Here is a 23,153-nt window from a genome sequence, read left to right on the forward strand (position 1 = left end):
ACAATAAAAACAAAAAATAATTCTCATGAATATAGAATAGCAGATAGGTGTCCTGTGTTCTATTCTAGTAATGTGTTTGGTGATGAGAGGATCTAATATGTTAGAATGATCTCCCATGCAGCATCTTTGACCAAGACTTCTAGGTGATTAGAGATCCCATATAGGTAATTGCATTTTGAATCACACATTGCACACGGGCAGGGGTGATGGATGGTATTTGTTACTTTATCACATGTATAGTGTCATGTTCATAAAACAATGCCGAGGACCCTGTGAGGCAGTTTATTTGGTGGTTTATCTTTCCACGGAGCATTTCTGATAAGATAATCTGGTAATTCTAGTGAGTAGTTTACTGTATTTATGGACTTGTGTAATGATGTTTTATACTTGGATCTAAAGAAATATGTAGGACGGAGCCTTGGTTTTGGCAGATCTAGGCCTAATTGCTGAATAAATGTCTGTGTGTTTGGCAATGCATGAGGTGGGCCTGATTACATAGTATAAGGGTGACATGGGGTAAAAATTCAAGTCAGATTTTCAAGACTGTTAAAAATTATTTTTATCCTGATTGGATTTTGGGTTGCTGGGATCTATACGCAGAGCGATACAGAGCTGTTTGGTCCAGAGTGACCAAAGCGAGCAAAATCATGACTGTTTATTGCTAGCATGGGGACAGTTTACCTGAGGAAATTGCTCAGCAGGAACAAATGTTAACAGAACCTACTTGTGAGTATGAGCTTGCAAACCTTTTCCTGCTGGTTTCTCCCGTGGTTCTAGTATTCCATGCTCACATACTATCATCATCATTTATATAGCGCCAGCAAATTCCGTTGCGATTTACACTTGAAAACAAACACAGTAATAAAACATTACTGGATAATGCAGACAGACAGACAGACACGAGTGGTAAGAAGGCCCCTGTGTGCAAGTTTATAGCTCCACAGATAACAGGTAAGCTGTGAGATGAAAGTGTTTAGATAAAGGGGTAAGTCATGACCAAGCTGTGGAGGGTTTAGAAATAGACTGGGTACACACTACAGGGTTTTCAGCTGATTATCGGGCCAATCACATGATAAACGACTGATATCACATTAGTCTGTACGCTCCAAAGATGAACGATTGTCGTTCCAAAGCACATTGTATCTTTTGATTTGATTACTAAACCGAACTAAAAATCTCGTTGAACGATGGAACTATGACGTTCCAATTCTGCAGTGAGTATACACCGGCAGTGTCCATAGATCTCTATAGAGTGTGCAGAGTCACCATCTTTTTTAAACGATGGTTATTACAGATGAAGAACACAGGTCTGAAGGTAAATCTTGGAAAACGTGTTTAGTGTGTACAGATGAATCTCCATGCTGATCAGGACTTTTTTTTTCAGTCGTAGTTAAATTGGTTAACAAAATATCATTGGGAGAAATTTGCTCTAGTGAATACACAGCTATAGCCTGTGTGGAGGAGGTTAGGGTTTGTCTCTGCTGTAGGCCACACCTAGACTGTAGGGAGGGATAGTAGTTTTTCCTCAAGTTTATTGCAATTAATAATTGTAGAGCAATTGCAGATAACCAGTTGCCCTAGATCCAGTTACTATACTGACGTATAGTAAACTGTCCTGATAGCAACTGTAGTGTATGCAACAGCAAATATTTTGTTTACCAATGTTTTCAATAAATAGTCAATCAGACCAAAGAATTTTCATTGACAAGAAAATGGCGCTGTCCTTTTTACTTTGTTAGTAACATAACAAAAATATCTGCATGTTTTATTGCTATTATGTAACATTAGCAATCACAAATAACGATCTTACCTTCAGTCATTTATAAATAACATCACAGCACAGCTTAGACCAGTAAAAGGCAATCTGATACACTTCAGGGTCCACATGGACAGCCCTCTAACCTTCTAAACAAATGATAGCATGGGTGACCACATTTGGCCCTTGGGCCTTCTGTGGCCCATCACTGGGTTAGACAGATCTGTTTACACAATGGCCAAGAGGAATAGCCAGCTAACAAGCTGCCAGCACATTAGAGAGTCTTGAATTTAATAACATATGTAATCTATTGTTGTATAGTGTATGTCACACTTGCCAACTCCGCAGTGAATTGTGTCATTTTGCCCCCCCCCCCCACCCCCACCCCACCACCAAAACAAAACACCATTTTCGGCGCTGGGGGCGGGGCCAAAGTGATGCGATTGACCGTGCCCTGCCCCCTCCCACCCTCTAATCACGCCCCCTGCCCGGGATCTCCCGGACGTCACACACAACACACACGACACAAGTATGGTGTATGTAGAACTATGTTTATTTTTGCTGTTTAAAATTATCTAGCAATTAATGATTGTCTGCTCAGTTGAAAGGGAAAATCATATACTTTTTGTGTGTTAATGTTTGTTTTGAATGGTTTGTAGCATATAGGTGTGTGTATACCTGCCAACTGAAAAAAGGTAGTAGACCCAATATTCAGCCTATCAGTTCACTAAGGACTAGTGGAGCTACTCTGACCACAGTAAACTTGTATCAAGTATTTCATGCTGGAAATGTACATTTACTGGATTTAATAAACACTCTGCTGTAAGTGCATACTTGCCAACTCTCCCCCGGAATGTCCGGGAGACTCACAAAATTCGGGTCAGTCTCACGGATTCCCGGGAGAGCTGGCAAATCTTCCGCATCCTGCTACAGCCACCACTAAATGATGCGATTCGCTGTGAATTTCCGTCGTGGGGGCGGTGCCAAAATGATGCGATTCACCGTGCCCCGCCCCCTCCCGCCCTCCAGTCAAGCTCCTCTCCTGAAATGAGATTCTACAAAGTAGGTAAGTATGTGTAAGTGTTAGGCTACTTGGCACACATTTCTTTAATGCCAATAATGTTGATAGATAGCCCCAAGGACCAGCTGTTTTATAAAAGATCACAAACCAGAAAGAATCATACACCAGGGGCGCACACAGGGGGGGTTTCTGGGTCTCCAGAAACCCTTCCCCTCCGCTAACGAAGTGCCACACATAGCGGCACTGTACTAAAGCGTCCGCGGGGGTGCTCTATTGTATAGATCACCGCCACAGGTGCTTCTTGGACAGCGCCGTGGCGCTAAAAATCCTGCGTGCGCCCCTGTACACACAATAGGAAATCAGAGAGCTAACATGTCTCCAGTCACAGTGGTACGGTATATGGTATGTTAGTATTTATGAAAGCTTGTACACATAGCAGTAGATCTTAGCAGATATACCTTAAGGAATTGACCAGAGATCACTGCTGCAAATTAAAAGTAGTGGAACTGCATTCAAAAATAGTAGTGTTACTTTTATATTTTGTAGTGCAATATAAAATCATTGGAGCTTTATGAAAACAGCATCGATAGCATTAGGACTTTTATATCAAAATCACTTGTAGCTGTATGAAAGTGTGATATGTGTATGATAACATGCAGATTTCTTATAGCATTATAGGTGTATGATGTCACATGTAGTTATGTGAAAGCAGCATAGCTGTGTGACATCATATATAATAGCTGCATCTTAGCAGGAAAGCTGTATGTAATCATTCATAACTAGGGTACAGCATACTGTAGCAGTATGACATCACATATAGCTGTATCTAAGCAGGAAAGCTATATGTAATCATTCATAACTATGGTACAGCATACTGTAGCAGTATGACATCACATATAGCTGTATCTAAGCAGGAAAGCTGTATGTAATCATTCATAACTAGGGTACAGCATAATGTAGCAGTATGACATCACATAGCTGTATCTAAGCAGGAAAGCTGTATGTAATCATTCATAACTATGGTACAGCATACTGTAGCAGTATGAGATCACATATAGCTGTATCTAAGCAGGAAAGCTATATGTAATCATTCATAACTAGGGTACAGCATAATGTAGTAGTATGACATCACATAGCTGTATATAAGCAGGAAAACTGTATGTAATCATTCATAACTAGGGCACAGCATACTGTAGCTATATGCCATAACACATAGCTATATCCAAGCAAGAATGCTGTATATTCCCATTTATATCTGTATGAGAGTGGCACACTCTTCCTGGTATGCCATCTTTTGTAGCTTTATGAAATCAGCATAGATATGTGATATAATTGAATGCTTTATGAAAGTAACAAGTAACTAAGTATGAATAGCTCTATAAATGTAGCATACAGTAGGTACATCGCATGTGTACTTGTATAATAAAAGAATAGAAGAATAGAAGTATGATATATGAAGCTTTATGTAGCATTGTAAGCTGCATGTAATCACTTGTAGCTGGTGAAGAGTGCCGTAGTTGTAGAAGATCATTTATGTCTGAGGCCAGTTTACTGCGCTACAGGGTTACATGTAGCTGTATGAAACAGGAAAGGGGTATGTTATCACTGGCAGTTCCGTTGTTTAGTTGACACACTTTGTAAATCTAAATTCTAAGAAGTTAAATAGGTATATGAAAGACTGTTATCACAGTGAGCTGTATGAAATATATGCAGTATAGATGCATGTTATACTTTGTATGTGTAGAAAGGTAATTAGGGCTCCCATAATTCCTTCTTCCCATGAGTGACAGCACATCAGTGCAGTCCTGTTGATGTGTTGTATACTGCAACCCTGTTCCTGCTAGGTCAACGATTGTAAAGTTATGATAATCTTGTACCTGTGTATGTTTGGGTTTGTATGAAATTACCTGCAGATTTTAAAAATCAGCACATAAAACAATATTTAGTCCACTTCTAATTTACTGTTCTTTATAAAGTGACTGTTGAAAGGTTCATCTCAAAAGAAAACACTGTTCTCATAATAGGTATCTTCATAAGAACAGGATTGTTGCCAGGAGATACCTAATTTAAAAATCATAGTAGCCGTGAAAAAAAAAGTTATATTTAACTGTTCGTTGTCAAGGTGTGGAGTCACATGACTTTAGAATTCCTAGATATGGATATCCAGAGTGTTGTGACAAAACACATAGGGCGGTTGTGGATGAATATAGAAACAGGATGATAAAGGTATTAACTAATAATACAAATATCTAATTGTAATAGAATAGTAATATATAGTAATCAATAGTTTATTCATTCTGCTCAGACTGGCTTTATGCCCAGAAATTCTACTGCTGTACATCTCAGTAGGCTGAAAGTCCACTTACTACTCTGTAGAGTGGGACTTTCTCTGGAAGGATTGATTTTGGTCAAGGCTTTACATGGCTGCATTAACGCGGACAGAAGTTTATGACCAGGTGATGGATCCTTTCCCTTTAGGTAGGGGCACCTTCCAAGGTTGTTCTCTGTCACTGACATTACTTACCTTGGACAACGAGCCACTGTCTTGCATAATCTATAGCAATCCCTGTATTATGTGTGGGACAACGAGTGGACACCATTGTCTTTTATGTTGGTTGCATGCTCCCTTTTCCTGGAGGAAGCTGATGCTGGAGATTTTGGAAGCATTTGGAGAGTTTTCCTGTCTCAAGATTAACTGATGTAATTCTAATAAGTTTCTTTTGTCTAGCCACTGATGGCACGAGGCAGGTATCCCTGATCAAGGCAGAATAAACCTGATTAAATGTTCCCTGGTCCAGATGGGTAGGTGGACGAGAATAAGCCTCTCTATCCTCAAATTCCCAACAGTTGGTGTTTACAATGTTTCTAACTACTGCCTTGCTGGTTTCAGCAATTTAGTGAGACTGATGCTAGTGTTCTTCTCATGATGTTCCTGGGTAAGAAATATTCACCAGTGCAGGCTCTCATTGGCCCGAGGTGAGGGTAGTGTTTCCTGTCACTTACTGCAGCAGGAAAAGTATGGGCTGGTGTGAACAAACATTGGGGTGCTGAGGGGCTACACCCATATACACCTTTATGGCATGAAACTATATTTCCTAAGCTATATAAAATGGAAGGTTCCCTGATTTGATAAAAGTACTATATGACATACATTGGGTAATTATATGAAGATGGCAAACTGACATCTTTTAAAAATCTTAGGATAGAATTTATGGTGCCTAATGTTTATATTTTTCCTGATATTTCCAGATAAAACATGCAATGAGAAAGCACTATGGTGCGTTGGAGCCTTGTTTGGTAAATGCCCCTGTGTAACTGCTTCGTAAAATGCTAGTGGACACAGATTAATATCTTTCATTTACAGTCATCTCTTGGCAAATGTAGAGACAAATGGGTAAGAGATCTGGGCCGATTTGAGGTCACTTTTGTATATGCTCCACTGTTTTGTAAGCTATCAATAAAAAGCAACGTTATATTCTACATAGAACTTATTTCTTTGCATCTGGGTTCTCAAAGTGTTACTACAATAGTACTGGCAGTTGCCCAAAGTGCAGGCAGGACAAGGGCATATTTTGGCACTTACTGTGGAGCTGCCCCCGCATTTGGCAATTTTGGGTGGAAGCAGTGGGTTGCATTCGTAACACTGGGCTTAAGGTACCGTTGCTTAGTCCACAAACATGCATCTTTGGGTTAGACCTATATGTAGATGCTGACAAGCCCACGGCTGTGTATATTACAGATTTATTACTGCTGGCGAATGTTACAACAGGGTGACGGGTAAGGTTTTTTTGTTACTATAACATGCAAAAACCTTCAATGAGTTCATAAAAATAATTTAATGAAAAAGGAAAATAAATAAAAAAATAATAATCTGATGTAATAGTATATAGGGAAGAAGTGATGGGTTGAAATAGGAATGTATACAGGGCAAAGGAGATGAATTGATGCATAATAGTGTAAGAAATGAAAACAGCGAATTTAGTGAATTTAAATGGGTTTGATGATATAAACTATTGATGACAAGCTGATAGTCTGTTCAGATAACAATCATCAGCAGCATCTATTTATATAGCGCCACTAATAATGCATAGCCACATTGGAGCTTACAGTCCAAATTCCCTAATATACAGCACAGTGGATAAGTGGTTAACACTTCTGCCTTACAGCACTGGGGTCATGAGTTCAAATTCCGACCATAGCCTTATCTGTGAGGAGTTTGTATGTTCTCCCCGTGTTTGCGTGGGTTTCCTCCAGGTGCTCTGGTTTCCTCCCATACTCCAAAAACATACCGGTAGTCTAATTGGTTGGTAACAAATTGACCCTAGTGTGTGTGTGTGTGTTAGGGACTGTAAGCCCCAATGGGGCAGGGACTGATGTGAGTGAGTTTTCTGTACAGTATTTGAATGAGAAATAGGTAAAAAAAATAAGTAAAATGATTAATGAAATAAATAAGTAAATCAACCAGTAAATAAAGAAGTGGTGTGAAGTGCTGTAGTGATAGTCTGCTGGGTACATTAGTGCCTTCCTGTGTGGGGTTTTTTTTAAGAATGAAAACAGTTGTAATTCCTCTTTGTTTCAAATCAGAGACCTTGAGATTTCTGCATAGTCTCAAATTATTTCTAAAAGCACATTTTCTTCAACATCGTGCAATTTTTGAGATGAACATGTTATTGTGTTCATAAAGTGTTTGCTCTTCAAAATATTTTGTTTTATGTTGAAGAGCACTGATGGACAAAATGTAATTTTGCTATTGAAGAAACCACTTGCTGCACAACTAAATAGACATTTTGCTACACGTTAAGAAACAATATTTAGGTAATGGAAAATAGAAAGAAGTGGACTATATTCATAGTCAGTTACTGAGAATAGTTTAATAGCAAAGGTCGGCTGCTGGAGGCCTCTTTATTAGATGAGACTGGTTTAAGTAATGTAGATAACTCACTCTATTTCTGCTCCACTGACTTCTGGATGTGCCATTCCCATAGAGGCATTTTGAATGAATTATTTACCAATAAGGTAGAACATAATGGTGATTAGAAAGGTTCCCACCACAGGGGAAAACACAGGATTTTTAAAAAGGGGTTTCCAAATTTTCCCCAAAATAGTGAGTTAGCCTTAATTATGTGTGTGTACATATACACCGATCAGCCACAACATTCAAACCTGTGACAAGTGAACTGAATAAAATGTATTATCTTGTTACAATGGCACCTGTCATATTAAGCAGCAAGTGAACAGTTAGTACTTGAAGTTGATATGTTGGAAGCAGGGAAAAGGGCAAGCATAAGGATCTGAGCAACGTTGACAAGGTCCAAATTGTGATGAAGTGACAACTGGGTCAGAGCATCTGCAAAATGGCAGGTCTTGTGTTTCCAGTATGCAGTGGATAGCACCTACCCAATATGGTCCAAGGAAGGACAACCTGTGAACCAGCGACAGGGTCTTGGGCACCCAAGGCTCATTGATGCTCATGGGGAGCGAAGGTTAGCTGATCTGATCCAAACCAACAGAAGTGCTACTGTAGCACAGATTGCTGAAAGAGTTAATGTTGGATATGATAGAAATGTGTTAGTACATTGCAGCTTGCTGCGTATGGGGCTGTGTAGCCACAGACCGGTCAGAGTGCCCAAACTGACAATGGACACTTGAGTGCCAGAATTGAATCATGGAGCAATGAAAGAAGGTGGCCTGGGATGATGAATCACATTTTTTTTTTTACATTTTGTGGATGAATGAGTGTGTGTGCATTGTTGACCCTAGAAAGAGATGGCAGGATGTCCTATGGGAAGAAGGCAAGCCAGCGGAGGCAGTGTGATGCTCTGGGTAATGTTCTGCTGGGAAACCCTGGGTCCTGGCATTTATCTGGATGTTACTTAGACACGTACCACCTATCTATACATTGTTGCAGACCAAGTACACCCCTTTATGGAATCAGTATTCCCTGATGGCAGTGGCCTCTTTCAGCAGGATAATATGCCCTGCCACACTGAAAAATTGTTAAGGAATATAAATATAATGTAGGCGTAAGTAGAATAATGTGTGTGTGTGCGCAATTATATGAGGCAGATTAAATATACATATGCTAATAAAACATAGTCTCCAAAGTGTGACTCACCTTTGGATTCTGCACACCGAGTCTGACCTGGGATCATGGGAGGAGTTGCTGCAGTTGGGCATGTGCAGCAGCTCCGTTTCAGTCATTCGGCAGTCACTTGAATGCGGAGTGAAGCAGCCGCTCTGCTTCTCTGTAGAGTCAGTACTGCAGCCATTAAATGGCCAAATGAAGACAAAGCTTTGGGACATGGAGGGGTTCCGGAAACCCCCCTACACTCCTGCACTTAGAAACACAATGTCTCACTCCTGTTGGTGCTGTTGGAGTTCGTAAATGACGTAACCAAAAGTTAGTACTTCAGAAATGGAGTGGCTCATTTACATATTTGCCTTTATCATAATTGCTTTAAATCACCCTGATTTTATTTATTCATGTCTTCCAAGGGAGGGCTAATACCAACCCATTATAATTTTGTATTTCTTCTTAGAATAGCTGATTAGCATAATCATGTGACAAGGGCAACATCATTTTTCCCTCAGCCCACATGTCAGAGACAATCGTGGTGGGTAATAGCATTTTTGTTCCCATTTGGGAGTCACTGTAGATCACTTAGGTTTCCCCTATGATATACAAGTGGATGTAACAGACAATGTTCAGCTAAACACAAAGCTGACACAATGTGCCTGAATGCTAGGAACAGGTGAGTGTGGGGTCATTGGACACAAGGATTTCCATTATCAAAGCAAGTTATATGCATTATACCAGTGTTAAAGTACTAATACAATGCACTAAAATAACAGTGGTGAATAAGAGGTCTAACTTTCTGTCATAATTGAAATATCCTAAACATATCCATTACTAGGATTTACTGTATTTGAATCCAAGCCAAGTAAGTGCACCATCTATGCTAAATCCTGTTTTAGTCAGTGTGTACATGTAACCATTTAATAAAAAGAGGAAATTGCTGTATACAACTATTCTGCTAATTAAGTGTCATCTTTTCAAACGAAAAATATTGCTTCCAAATAATCAGTTGTAGTAATGGCTCTTGAAGCCATATAGGCTCAGATCAAATCACAAATCACAGATCTTAATGTATATTAATATAGGCAGTGTAACCTCTCCATGACACTGTGTATGGTTAGGCAATCTTATCTGTAATAGGCATTCAGTTCATTGATATGAAGTCAGCTACATATTGAAAATGTATATAAGTTGTGATGGAAGCAATGGACACTAGAAAAACGGAAGACAGTTTTCTTATTCAGAATGTATCTTGATTTTAAAAATTAATAAAAAAAATATTGCATTTAAAAGAATAAACGCCAGAGCCATCCTCTATACTGTTTGTTATATCATAGAGCCTCAGACTAAAATTCACTGGCATTGACTGATCTCTTCCTGGTGTTTTTGAGCCCAGTTGTGCACTTCTTGTATAATGCAGAAAATTAGAATGTGGTTAAATTGACAAAGCTTTTCTTGTTAGAAGAATCCAAATCACTTTGACTGCAAAAAAGTGTCATTTCCTTTCAAACTTTATTATATATCAATATTTGAGCGCACAGCTCTAGAATAAAAATTAGATTCGGACTGCCAGTCAGAGTCAGGCTAATTGGCTAAAGATTCCAGAAGCATTTTACAAAGACACTTTAAAGTTTAAATGATTTTTCCATATATGTATAATTTAGGACAGCGTGGTGACAGTGGTTAGCATTGCTGCCACACACGACTGGGCCATGAGCTCCATTCAACTCAGCGCCCTATTTGTCTGAAGCTTGTACATTCTCCAGAGTATATTTACTAAGCTGCGGGGTGGAAAAAGTAGAGATGTTGCCTATAGCAACCAGTCACATTCTAGTTTAAATTTATTTTGTGCATTCTGCAAAATGACAGCTGGAATCTGTTTGGTTGCTTTAGGCAACATCTCCACATCTCTCCCTATGTTTGTGTGGGTTTCTTCCAGATGCACCAGGTTCATCCTACAGTCCAAAAAAAACCTGGTAGGTAATGATGTGAATGAGTTCTCTGTACAGCACTGCGGAAATAGTGGCGCTATATAAATATATGATGGTGATGATGATGATTGGCTGTTGACAAAAAATGGACCCTAATTGCGATTTTGTGTTGTATAGAACTTATACTGTAAGCTTCCTTGGAGCAAGGACTAATGTGAATGATTAAATATTCTCTGTACAGCGGTGCATAATATGGTGGCAATATATAAATAAATGATAAGAAATAATTTACCTAGGTAAGTTTTGTTTAGTCTATTTAAAATATATTCCCATTAGTCCGTTTCAAATCAAAAGTCAAGCTGTATTATCCGCTAGAATGAAACACTTGTCTTTTTATCTGATCCATTAGAGAGATTTCATTCTAGAGTCTCAAGTGTAATTTATTCTAATTGAGAAGTGCAGTAAACACAGTTTGGTGTAAAAACAATCATTTTGTAGCATTGTTAGAGAAATGCTGACGGCATTTTTACGTTATGATACAAATAAAGTTCTTGACTTCTTAGATTTTTTTTAAAGTCACTGTAAAAGTATTATTATGAGTTAATTATTCAGCATCTGTTTGTACTTTGATGCTTTACTATTAATTAGTTAGATTGCTTGAGGACATCAATATATTAAATGATAGCAGTAGGTGCTCTAAATTGCATCTAGAGTAGATTAACTTGAGGTGAATGCAATGCCGCTCATTAGGCCTAGCGGTAATATGTTGCTCTATATTAGCTCCCAGGTTTTCATCAAACTTCCATAATGGAGTTATTAGAATTCTTTGTGTTGTTTGACATTTTTCTCTATTTCTGTGAACTTGTTTTAATTATGTGAAACTATTTCTAATCAATAGAAGAGCAAATGACAAAAAGTTTGACAATGAAAGCGCATTTGATTGCTTGTTATGTTATGGTTGCTTATTTGCAGTCTTGGACTTAGTAAGTAAAACCCTTCAGATTATTGAGCATTAGCTGGTTATTTCTCCAGTGAATAAATCTGACTATAGTTAAACCAGCAAACAAACTGAACAGCAGTCAAATGATACAGTTAACTGTCTACTAACAAATCACTGCCTAATCTATGCAAAGCATATAGCAAAGTAACTGGTTCTAGTGCATGAAATAAAATAAAGCATTGCTATCTAGTTTAATTCTTTGATACATTTAGTTGTGGATGCATTCTGGGTGAGCCCATTTATTGTAAGAAACCTATACAAATATGATGCATAAGTATTTTGTATTGCAGGAAATTTCAAGAGAGGCACAAAAGTTTAACTATGGTTGGTAATTTAAAACTAAAACTAAGGACATTAACCATGTTTTAAACTAGTTTGTTGTAATGGGAATTTGGAAGTGCGAGAGAATCATCTGCCTTGACTCATTGCCAAGACATCTTCTCTATGTCTTGTGTTTCAATCATTCATCTGTTGCTACATAGGCAATGTTCATCCTTGCCTGGGTGGTTTTTGGTAGGTAGTTTTTGTTGTCTAGCCCAAGAATGAAGGTTACCGTGGTTACAGTAAAATTACAATTTCAGACATATGGAAACACAGTGTATAAGATTGGTAAAATATATTTTCCTAGCATACCATACACTGCTATGTAAACTATAATTTGATGAACACTACAGAACAGAAAAGAAAAGAAAAATTATTAATATTGACATTAATATTGATTATAGACAAAACAATAATAAAGCAGAAGCATATTCACTGAAAATGTAGCTAAATATATTACTACAATAACGAATGTCTGTAGCGTCTATGCACAGTATTGAGTATTTAATCCATGATCTTGTTTCAGTTTGCACAGCTAAGGAATTATCTTCCATCTTTTACAATTAACTTTCTTAAGCCAAACTGTTCTTTAGGGAATATAGTTCATTGTGCTGTTCATGGCAACATTAGTGCTGGTGGTCGGGGGCATTTTAAGTCAACAAAATTTAAAATCTACTTTATACACTGTAAGTCTGCAGCTTAAAATTAATATATTCAGGGGCTCCCCATGTATGTCAGAGGATGGGTTTATCCTGTATTATTTTCTAAGGGTTATTTTATGCTATGTATCTAGCCTCTAACCATGAGGAAAAATCTGTTTTTAATTAGGTTATGGGGCTATTATTTATCATTAGCCTGATGATGGACATATCAGAGATATCTCCTGCACTAGGCAAACTACTGCAGAATTACACAGTCATCATTATTCTCAATAGGAACTGCAGTCTGGACCTACTTACTAAGCTCCAAAAAGCTTAACTTTTAAGAGCTTGTCCTCAATTTGCTGAAGATGACGTTACCCTTTCTATCCTATGAGGTGAGCATCGTACGAGAGGGATCATCAGATCCCTACCTGGCAGGCTTCATGCTCTCACCTCCCTCCTATCCTGCAAAACCCAGGTCAGAACCTAGATGTAAAGTGATCATGGCTGCGATCACTTTGCTATAGAATATTTGCCAGGACAGGCTTTTCTCTGAGCCATTGTCCCAGCTGAGCAGTTTTAATAATTAGTTAAGTTAAGTATAAGAAATTATAATTAACGTGCAGGGAATGCAATACATAGACTCCTGAAGGAGATATCTACTTGCATAAGTACTCTGCATCCTCTGAAATTTGCCATCACACAGAATATATAGAGTGCATATAAAGTAAACCTTGAAGGTGTAGAAGTCACACAGAATGTACAGGCCAATGCTTGGTTTCCTCCATATCCAAGGACATGGGAGAACAAGATATTGTGCAGGTAGGAGTGAAAGCTATGCGGCACCTACAAATCAGAGAACATACACATCAATGTGCCCTCTCCTTGGGCCTGATTCATTAAGGATCTTAACTTGAGAAACTTCTTTTTTCAGTCTCCTGGACAAAACCATGTTACAATACAAGGGGTGCAAATTAGTTTTCTGTTTTGCACATAAGTTAAATACTTCCAGTTTTTTCATGAAGTTTCTCAAGTTAAGATTCTTAATGAATCAGGCCCCTTGTTTTTAATCTGGGCATGAAGTGAAGTGAAAAGTGCACCTAACACGCACTCTTTCATTACCACAAGCTGTCCAGGTACTCCCATAAGAACAGAATTTAGCAACCTCAAAGATGCCGCCATTTTTTAAGTGCACATTTCATAATATCTTGTGATGTCAGAAAGCAGGATTTCCACTATGGACAATACATAAGCACTATAATAAATTGCCCTTGCAATCTTACATATACTGTTACTCTCTTTGTCTGAACACTGAATTGTGTGCGTTATGCTGGTTTTCCGTAGTTTATAGCATGAAATTGCTGGAAGTTGTTAAATAAGAACTGGAGAATCATAGTTTACTTACATTGGATATAATCTGTAACAGAAACGCCAGGAAGGGTTCCTTTCTCCCTGAGGTTAGAACTATAAATTACTATTTACCACCTTCTGCATTTGTTTTTAATTGCCTGTGGACACTAGACAACACCCATTGCCATTATACGTTTATATTTTGTATTATGGGTTTGATGGAACTCCGCAACCTTACAACCTCGGCCCTTTCCTTTATCTCTAATTTTCTGGCTGGATAGCTTTATGTACCTGTCAGGCCAACCAAACACACTTCTCTCTCACCCTCTATTATTTTCTCATTTTGATCTTTATTATTGAGCTTTTGTATAAAGCACAATTGAGAGTGTTTGTGGTCAGGCACAGTGTCCCTGGACTCGGCATTATAGAAAATTTAGTTTTATTAACTCTATGAACTGCAAAACATATCTCACAGCAGTTGTAAATAGAATATTGGTAACCCTTTCAAAACCAAACTATTGGCAAATATTGTTCACAATTTGCAAAAATGTTTGTACATCTAAGGCTGGATTTTTCACGTAGAAAGGTAAAGTGCAGTATCTGATTATTATAGATGACGAGATTAGACAGTAGGGCGTTTTTGAATCATGGTCTTCTGAGTCTTACGGTCTTTGGTGCCTGTTTCTTCTAAGGACACTCAGAAAATGTTCAAGGCTTAATATTTATTATATCATTTTTTTTCTATTATAAAGAATCCAGGAACCCTCAGCAACTTTCACAGCACACATGGTCCTACTGGACCAGACTGGTCTTTGTTTTAGGGATTACCAAATTATCAAATGAAACACCTTTAATTAGGGAAATCTAACATGAAGCACGAAATGCATTTTGGAATATATTTAACATTTCTACAGCGAAATATACTTTTTATTCATTAGATTTCAGGGTAGAAGATGGAAACCTCAAGTCCGTATCTAGCTCTGGGCATCTGAAAGTTACTTGTTTTTCTGCTGTGTCTCTTGCTCCAGATGCAGAGCTAGATTCAGTCCTGATCAGTAGTGATGACAGTCTCGCATGAATGCTATAACATGTGTTTGCTATCAGGAGCAAGGTTAAAAAAAACTTTATTAGCATCCTAGCATATTAACATATTAGCATATTATTTCAACAACATCCTAATACATATATTTCATGGGAAAAAAATATTAAATAAACCCACGCTTTTTCTCTTTTTCTTTTTTTACTGTTTGATCATTAATGCCTTTATTAGTAACTGGTGGCATTACATATATATATATATATATATATATATATATATATATATATATATATATAATATAATATATTTCTTTCTGTGCATTCTATTTTTGCAAATTTATAATCCACATAAACCTTGGACATATCCTGCAGTGTCCTTTGTGGAAGAGCACAGCAGACCTATACCCAAATTCTTGACATCCATGTCTTGATGAATTCAGGCATGTGCAAAGCCAAAATACGTACTTTCAAACCAGGTTGCGCTTGGTCTGCGTACCTTGATGAATGAGGCCCTATGGCTGTTTATCAAATGAATGCATTGGGTTCTAGAAGTTCAATGTCATCATATACTTTCTGTTTCTTAACTGTTATCTGTTACATTATCAGTAATTAGTTTTGGCGGTTAAAGGCCATAAACACATATCACTTTTTGCATTGGTTTATTATATTAGCATTGTTATTTTATTTTTCTAAATAAAAACGAACATGTATTAAATCACAACACATAGAGGTTGTAAGAGTGCCATGCTGGGACAATATGTCTTGGTACCCAACAATCTGGCATAATATCACTGTGAAATTTGCCTTTCATAAGTACAAACAAAAATAATAACACATGCATTAAATTGCTTCCAAAGTACTAATAAAGTATCAAGAAAAATCAAGTACATAGGTAAATTAGTTCAGTCTGATGTCCATTTTTTAATATATACAATGACTGTATTGTAGATAAAAAAATACACAAACTTGTTAAATTACATTAAGTAAATATTACTTATCTGCTGATAAATTGCAATTGATGCTGAGAACATGATCTCAGATTTAAACATTCTAAGCTTTGGAACCCTGTAATCCATTCTCATTTTATTCATTTGTTCATTTTATTACAATTATATATTCACGGCAGGTATACCAACTGTAGCTATTGCTTGCGGTGTTCATATTATATCACATGAATCTACTTGAAATTTTTAATGCTGTAGGCAGTAATATATTACTATAATTGACTCTGCATTTTATTTCCATTCACTGCAGTGGAAGTTTTGCTAGTAATATTACTTACTGTATAAATATGTTGTGTAGTGGGAGTATTTCTGTGTATGGAACCTTGGGGATATTATACACACATGACAGCATAACCTACACCTGGCATATACAACTCATTTAAATGTATAAATGGCAGATATGTTTAGCCTTGCTAGTATTTATTTGAAATCTGGGCAAAAAAGTGCTGTCACAATAAAGGTATTATGATTGCTTATTGGACACTGAATTAAAAATAGTTTAAATTGAGATATATAAACTGTGAACTCCAATGCTATTGCTTCATTGTTCGTAAGTCAAAAGTGTGTATTGTAAGTAATAATACACCACTTACTACAGATACTAGAGGTCACCTTGGATTCCTGTGACCTGTATAAATACATTCAAAATAGAGCCTTTTTCATTGTCACAGCAATCCGAGACTACTTCTAATTTCCTTGTAGTTTATAGTAGATACTGCATTATTCCCAGGGGCGCATGCAGGTTTTTAAAAGGGGGGTTGCCCCCCCGAAAAAAAAGAAAATATAGAGAGCTGCTGCGCCGCCGAAATGAATTTCGGCGACACTGTATTGTACAGCAGCCGCAGTGCTGTCAAAGAAGCGTTCGCGGACGCTTCTTTGACAGTGCCGCGGCTGCTGTATAGTACAGTATCTACCCCCTATGTAGGGGCACTGTTTAGCTCCCGATCTTCGCGGAGGGGAGGGATTTCTGGAGAACCAGAAACCCCCCCTATATGCTCCCCTGATTCCATATACTATTAGCATTTAGTAAGGATGGAGAACACTTCCACTAAAAACTCAGATCAAATGAGACACTAGTTATTAGCTCTTAGTTTTATACTGCTTCCTGATTAAAGAAGCAGTCTAATACATCATAACCATGTGACTTCACACAGCCAATGAAAAATATCTTAGTAATATGTGACTTTTTATTGGCTTTCCAGTGTAGAAGAATGCTGCCATTTTTACTACATCAATTTCACAGACCTAGCAGGATATAGAAGAACTGACTTTCACAACTTTCATGCCTCAAAACGATCATTTGTTCAGAATGTGAAGCATTGTTTAAACTCATGCTGTGATGAAGTCCTAGGCTGACATACTAACCATACAAGAAAAACAAGTCAGTCTTTGGTGATCAGCATGTTCATTTAAAGCTGGTTTCAGCCTTTTAATTCTGGTTAAAGTTTGTTTGACAATAAGATGTTGACCTGCATGCAAAAAATTCTGCGCTCTATGTGTCTGTTGCCTTTAGACTTCTGTGGAGAGCTACTGTATGTCTAAAGATAAGTGCTAAGAATTTGAGTAGATTCATCTTCAGTTCTTGCATTATGCTGCATAGTGACACATGTATAGCAGGTCGGTTATTGAAAAGACAACCATTCATTTTTTTAAATGTTTTATTTTGTGGAGTGTTTTGTTACTGCTTTATGAAATGCATGTATACCTGTTGTCTCTGTACTCTGTGTACTTTAGCCACATCATAACAAAACAGAACATAATGATTATTAACACTGTGTAAACAGTTCTAACAAAAGTTGAATGACAGTGTTTTTAACTTTTATATCACATTTAATTCTACATAAATATTTAAGTGAATATAATTAGTAATCCGCAGCCTTGAAAATTCAGCGGTGTCTTCCATCACCTTTGCCAAGATAGAGATATTCTTGAAATAAAGGGAGCTATATTTCAGCTAGAATGATCTAGTAGTCAAGCCTTGCTTAGCCTTGTAGTTCCACAATAACTGTAAGGTCACATATTACGCCGGAGTTTTGTTGAAGGCTGTCTCCATCAGATTGCTGCTGATTTGACAATAGCGTTCATTATTTCTAGGTTTGAGGAAACAGAATAAAAATATTACATAAATGTAAATAGATTTGTTTTAATTTCTTTGTGTCTTTTAAGAAACATGAGAGTAACTATTTATCTTTCAGTTTTTTTTATACAGTAAAAAAAATGCTTAGTAAATTGGTTTTCACAAAATGTCCATCCAATGAATCATGAAATTAATTAAAGTTGTCTTTCTTTGCTATAATTAGGAAATAGAAATTATTAACAAACACATGGTTACTTGCACAGCATGTAATTATTTTGTGTGTTATATATATTGTTTCCTATTAATGACTTATTCTCATTTTCTCCAGGATATAGACCTGCGGCTAACTGGATTGATTTATAAGAAAGCAGCGTGCAGTAAATGGCAGCCCTTCTGATATTGCTACTATGGAAAACAGTATTGTCAATAGAATGTAGCCTGATAAATAGTACTTAGTGAAGATGCTGCTTCAGTGAGTGCGAAATCAATGGAAGATTCTTACTGCGTGAAAACACTTCTGAGATTTTCCTGGCAGGATCACGTTTAACAAACCTGATACATTTTATTCGACTGCCCTGCTTTACACAAGTGGATACAAACAACACTGCTTTCCTGTGCAACTAATGTGGGACTATGGCATTTCCAAGGTCCATGAGACTGAACGGTTTATGGAGAGTAGCACGGTTGCGTCTGCAACCCATGGGATTGGATGTCATGTTTTCATTGTATATATTTGGATTTTTGCTTCACGTTGCAACTGTGTGCTCGCAAAAACTGGATGATGTGGACCCCATAGTTTCAACGACATATGGCAAAGTACGAGGCGTTAAGAAGGAACTCAATAATGAAATACTAGGGCCTGTTATCCAGTTCCTTGGTGTTCCCTATGCTGCTCCCCCAGTAGGGGAACACCGTTTCCAACCACCAGAACCTCCAACAACTTGGGGAGATCTAAAAAATGCCACTCAGTTTGCCCCGGTATGTCCACAAAACATTGTGGGAGGTAGACTTCCGGAAGTCATGCTTCCTGTTTGGTTCACCAACAACCTGGATGTAGTTTCTTCCTATGTGCAAGACCAGAATGAAGACTGTCTGTATTTAAACATATATGTTCCAACTGAGGATGGTGAGTTACATGCGGGAATAAAAACAAGGAAAATTGATTTTTTTATTATTTTATTTTTTTTGCTTTCCTCAATTCTAACCACATTAATCCTTTGTGTAGGTTGCATGGTGATTAGCTGACAGCATGCTGGCTTTCGATGTGCATGAAGCGCTCTTCTGTGTTTGTTTCTTGTTTCTGTACTCATGTCTACACTCATGTCCTCCCAGGGCACAGGTATTACAATGGAAGGTATCTCCTCTCTCCTACCTACCCATTGATGATACATTCTACTCCATTTGCATGTGCAGACGCCACAGCGTTGGAAACATAGCCAAAGGCAGAGCTAGGTAAACGGTGTTGCATGCTCCTACTTTCTGTCACGGAGCTCCATGTTATTTTTTAGTCTTTTATTCATTTTTCAGTAAAAAGAATATCCAAGGAATGTGTCCGGAAACCCGGCAAGAAAATATGTAGAAAAGGAGGTATGTATTAAAGTTACAGCAAAAAGAAATGGCTAACGTGCTAAGGAGAACAGGACCAAGGAGTATAAAATATCTACTACATGTATAGTAATACACTAGTTTAAGAATCAAAATGGAAAATATGGTTACTTTATATTATTATTATTATTATTATTATTATTATCTTTTTTCACAGTTTTATATTTAGTTTAAACTATTGTCTGTTATGAATATACTGTTTACAATTAACACAGTTGTATTAAGGACCTTGTGCTAAAATGGGAAAGGATAAATATTTAATGTAAGCCTTTTTTTACTTAGACAGTACAACTCTCATTATTCATTAAGAGATTCAGAAATGTCATAACCCCAATAGATAGCCACAGTTTGTATACATCTGAATCAGACAATACAATTTAATGTTGTCCCATATCCAACATTGGTAAATAGGAAAATATTTAGTAGAAATAAACTAAGCACTTTGTCTTATTATTCTATTTTACGAAATATTGTTTTTAACATTTATAAACAATAGTTTCTGTAAGGGTTCCGTGCTCGATTGTCTCAAATGTTTTAAACATATTAGGTTTTCCATTCACAAATAAGTTGTTGTTGCAATGTTTTTTTTGTATGTTTATTCTTTTTATAGTGTTTTCCATATAATAATAGGTGGTTCAGACATACAAACTTTTACATTTTTTTTTGTCTCACATAATGTGACATTTTAATGGAAAACCATTTTACATAGAAACTAATAGCCAGTAATTATGTATCCACCGATTATAAAAAACACACACAGTTGTACACTTTACACACAGTAACACATGAAACAATGGTGTTTATGTTATTTTTGCCTACTAGTTGTTTTCAGCCTTTAGTTTTGGAACTATAATCCCCACATTCCAAAGGAAAAATTGCTGTTTTATTTGATTTTTATAGAATATATAATATTGGTGTATTTTATACTTTACTTTTTCAGCTTAGACTAAACCGAATAACCTTGTATGGGTGATTTTAAGCTTCTTTGCTAGCTTTCCAGTGTATAAAAGCAACTACATTGTTGGTAATAGCCAATGACTAGTGTGCTTGAAGTAGCAGCCCTAGTTTTGTACACATTTGCTGATCTTTGCCAACTGAAAGAAAACAGTAAATATAATGATAATATATTGACGATAAAGACAACTACTTTGTTTCTCTCCACTAAAACCACACAAATTACACAAGTATTTGCAGAAGATATTCAAGTTAGCATCATGCCGGCAAGTTACCAGGAGGGAGTTTAAAAAAAGGAACTCTAAATTAATTTCTACCTACAATCAGGAGGTTGTCAAAACCTGTATTAATGGGCATGCAGAGAGTGTCAGGCTGTAAATAATGACTGGGCAAAAACAATCACAACTTAATTGCTGAGGGAATGATTATGAGCCGCAAGTAATGTGCTTGCATTTATTTTTTCATGCAGAGAAAGAAAAAACTAATCAATAAAAGAGGGTCCCCTCATTTCACACAACAGAAATATTTCAATTAAATTAGTATATACCAAATTCCCTTTTACTATGTCAGCTTGGTAAATGTAATTTTTTCCACATTAAGTAAAGTGGTGATAACCATAATACTGAGATGGTACTTTGATACAGAGATCCCTTGTGTTCCAGATTATTGAGTGTTATTTACCTGGTAATTTATATTGGGTGAGTGTTATCACTGCATAATTCCTTATGCTAGTGTATCCATTAAGTGAGGACGAATGAGGACAGAGGCGGGACTAGTAAGATGTGGGCCCTGGTGCATGCTAGCGGGGAGGGGGGAACAAGGGCCCATAGTTCCCCGTGCAGTGGGCCCCATTATCTCCATGGGTCCAGGTGCACCGCACCTGCTGCACCAATGGTAGTTCTGCCACTGAATGAGGACAGATTTTAGAAATGTCTGGAATCTTACTTTGTGAAATAAGAGATATGTATTGACAGATGCTCAGCGTTCATCATCACAACCTATGTGTCAGATAATAGACTTAATATCTATCTATCTATCTATCTATCTATCTATCTATCTATCTATCTATCTATCTCATCTCCCTCTCTTTCTCTCTCTGTATATATATATATATATATATATATGCCATAGCTATCTATCTATCTATCTATCTATCTATCTATCTATCTATCTATCTATCTATCTGTCTATCGTTCTAGCTATAATTTATGTATCTCCTATATATCTGTCTCTCTACCTATCTCCTATTTATCTATTTAGCTATCTATCTGTCGATCTATGAATCTATCTCATAGCTATATAATTATTTTTCTATGTATTTATCTCACATCTATCTATCTATCTATCTATCTAACTACCTATCTATCTATCTATCTATCTATCTATCTATCTATCTATCTCATAACTATATATGTATCTCTGTATCTCTTCTCTCTCTCTTTCTTTCTCTTTTTCTCTCTCTCTCTTTCCACCTATCTCATATCTATCTATCTATCTATTTATTTATCTACATACTTGCCAACTCTCCCGTAATGTCCAGGAGCCTCCCGCATTTCGCGGGAGTCCCCCGGACTCCCGGGAGAGTGTGACAATCTCCCTGATCTGCCTTCCTAGTGAAGGGGGCAGAATTAGGTCCAAAACGCAGCGATTCACCTGGAATTTCCGCGTTTGGCCCCGCCCCCTGCATACCCACCTTCCCCGGCAGGCTCCTGGATCATACTTGGCAAGTATGTCTATATATCTATCTGTCTATCTATATCATATCAATCTATCTATATATGTATCTATCTATCTATCTATCTATCTAGCTATCTATCTATCTATCTATCTATCTCATATCTATCGATGTATCACCACTCTCTCTTTCTCTTTCTCTCTCTATCCCTATCTCATAGCTATCTATCTATCTTTATCTTTCTTTCTATCTATATACCTATCTCATCCATCTATCTATCTATCTATCTATCTATCTATCTATCTATCTATATCTATGTATCTATCTCATAAATATCTATTTCTCTATCTGTGTATGTATCTCATATCTATTTATCTATCTATTATATCTATTTATCTATCTACATTTCTAGCTATTATCTATCTATCTAACTATCTATCTATCTATCTCCTATCTATCTATCTCATATCTATCTATCTATCTATCTATCTATCTATCTCATATCTATCTATCTATCTATCTATCTATCTATCTATCTATCTATCCCATATATATCTATCTATCTATCTCATATCTATCTATCTATCTATCTATCTATTTATCTCATATCTATCTAGGCAGTTACTGACATTTTTTGAGTGAAAATTGCAATGTGTGTATAAAGCAATGTATATTCTCTCAATGCTACAGTTAAAGCCTTCTCA

General features: G+C 37.0%; 1 protein-coding gene across 4 annotated transcripts in view; it reads left to right on the plus strand.

The window, feature by feature from the left end:
* Positions 1 to 23,153, plus strand: part of NLGN1 (neuroligin 1) — a 565,297-nt gene that overhangs the window by 169,544 nt on the left and 372,600 nt on the right. For 2 of the 4 annotated variants that reach the window (XM_075202152.1, XM_075202151.1), the window contains exons 2-3: positions 18,544 to 19,341; positions 19,743 to 19,802. In XM_075202152.1, the coding sequence (XP_075058253.1) occupies positions 18,849 to 19,341; positions 19,743 to 19,802 (553 nt within the window). In that variant the 5' untranslated portion in view covers positions 18,544 to 18,848. The remainder of the gene's footprint in view (positions 1 to 18,543; positions 19,342 to 19,742; positions 19,803 to 23,153) is intronic. The other 2 variants (XM_075202153.1, XM_075202154.1) reach the window with 1 other exon arrangement.

The sequence above is a fragment of the Mixophyes fleayi genome, chromosome 3 (assembly GCF_038048845.1).
Source record: "Mixophyes fleayi isolate aMixFle1 chromosome 3, aMixFle1.hap1, whole genome shotgun sequence".
In the NCBI taxonomy this organism is placed as follows: domain Eukaryota; kingdom Metazoa; phylum Chordata; class Amphibia; order Anura; family Limnodynastidae; genus Mixophyes; species Mixophyes fleayi.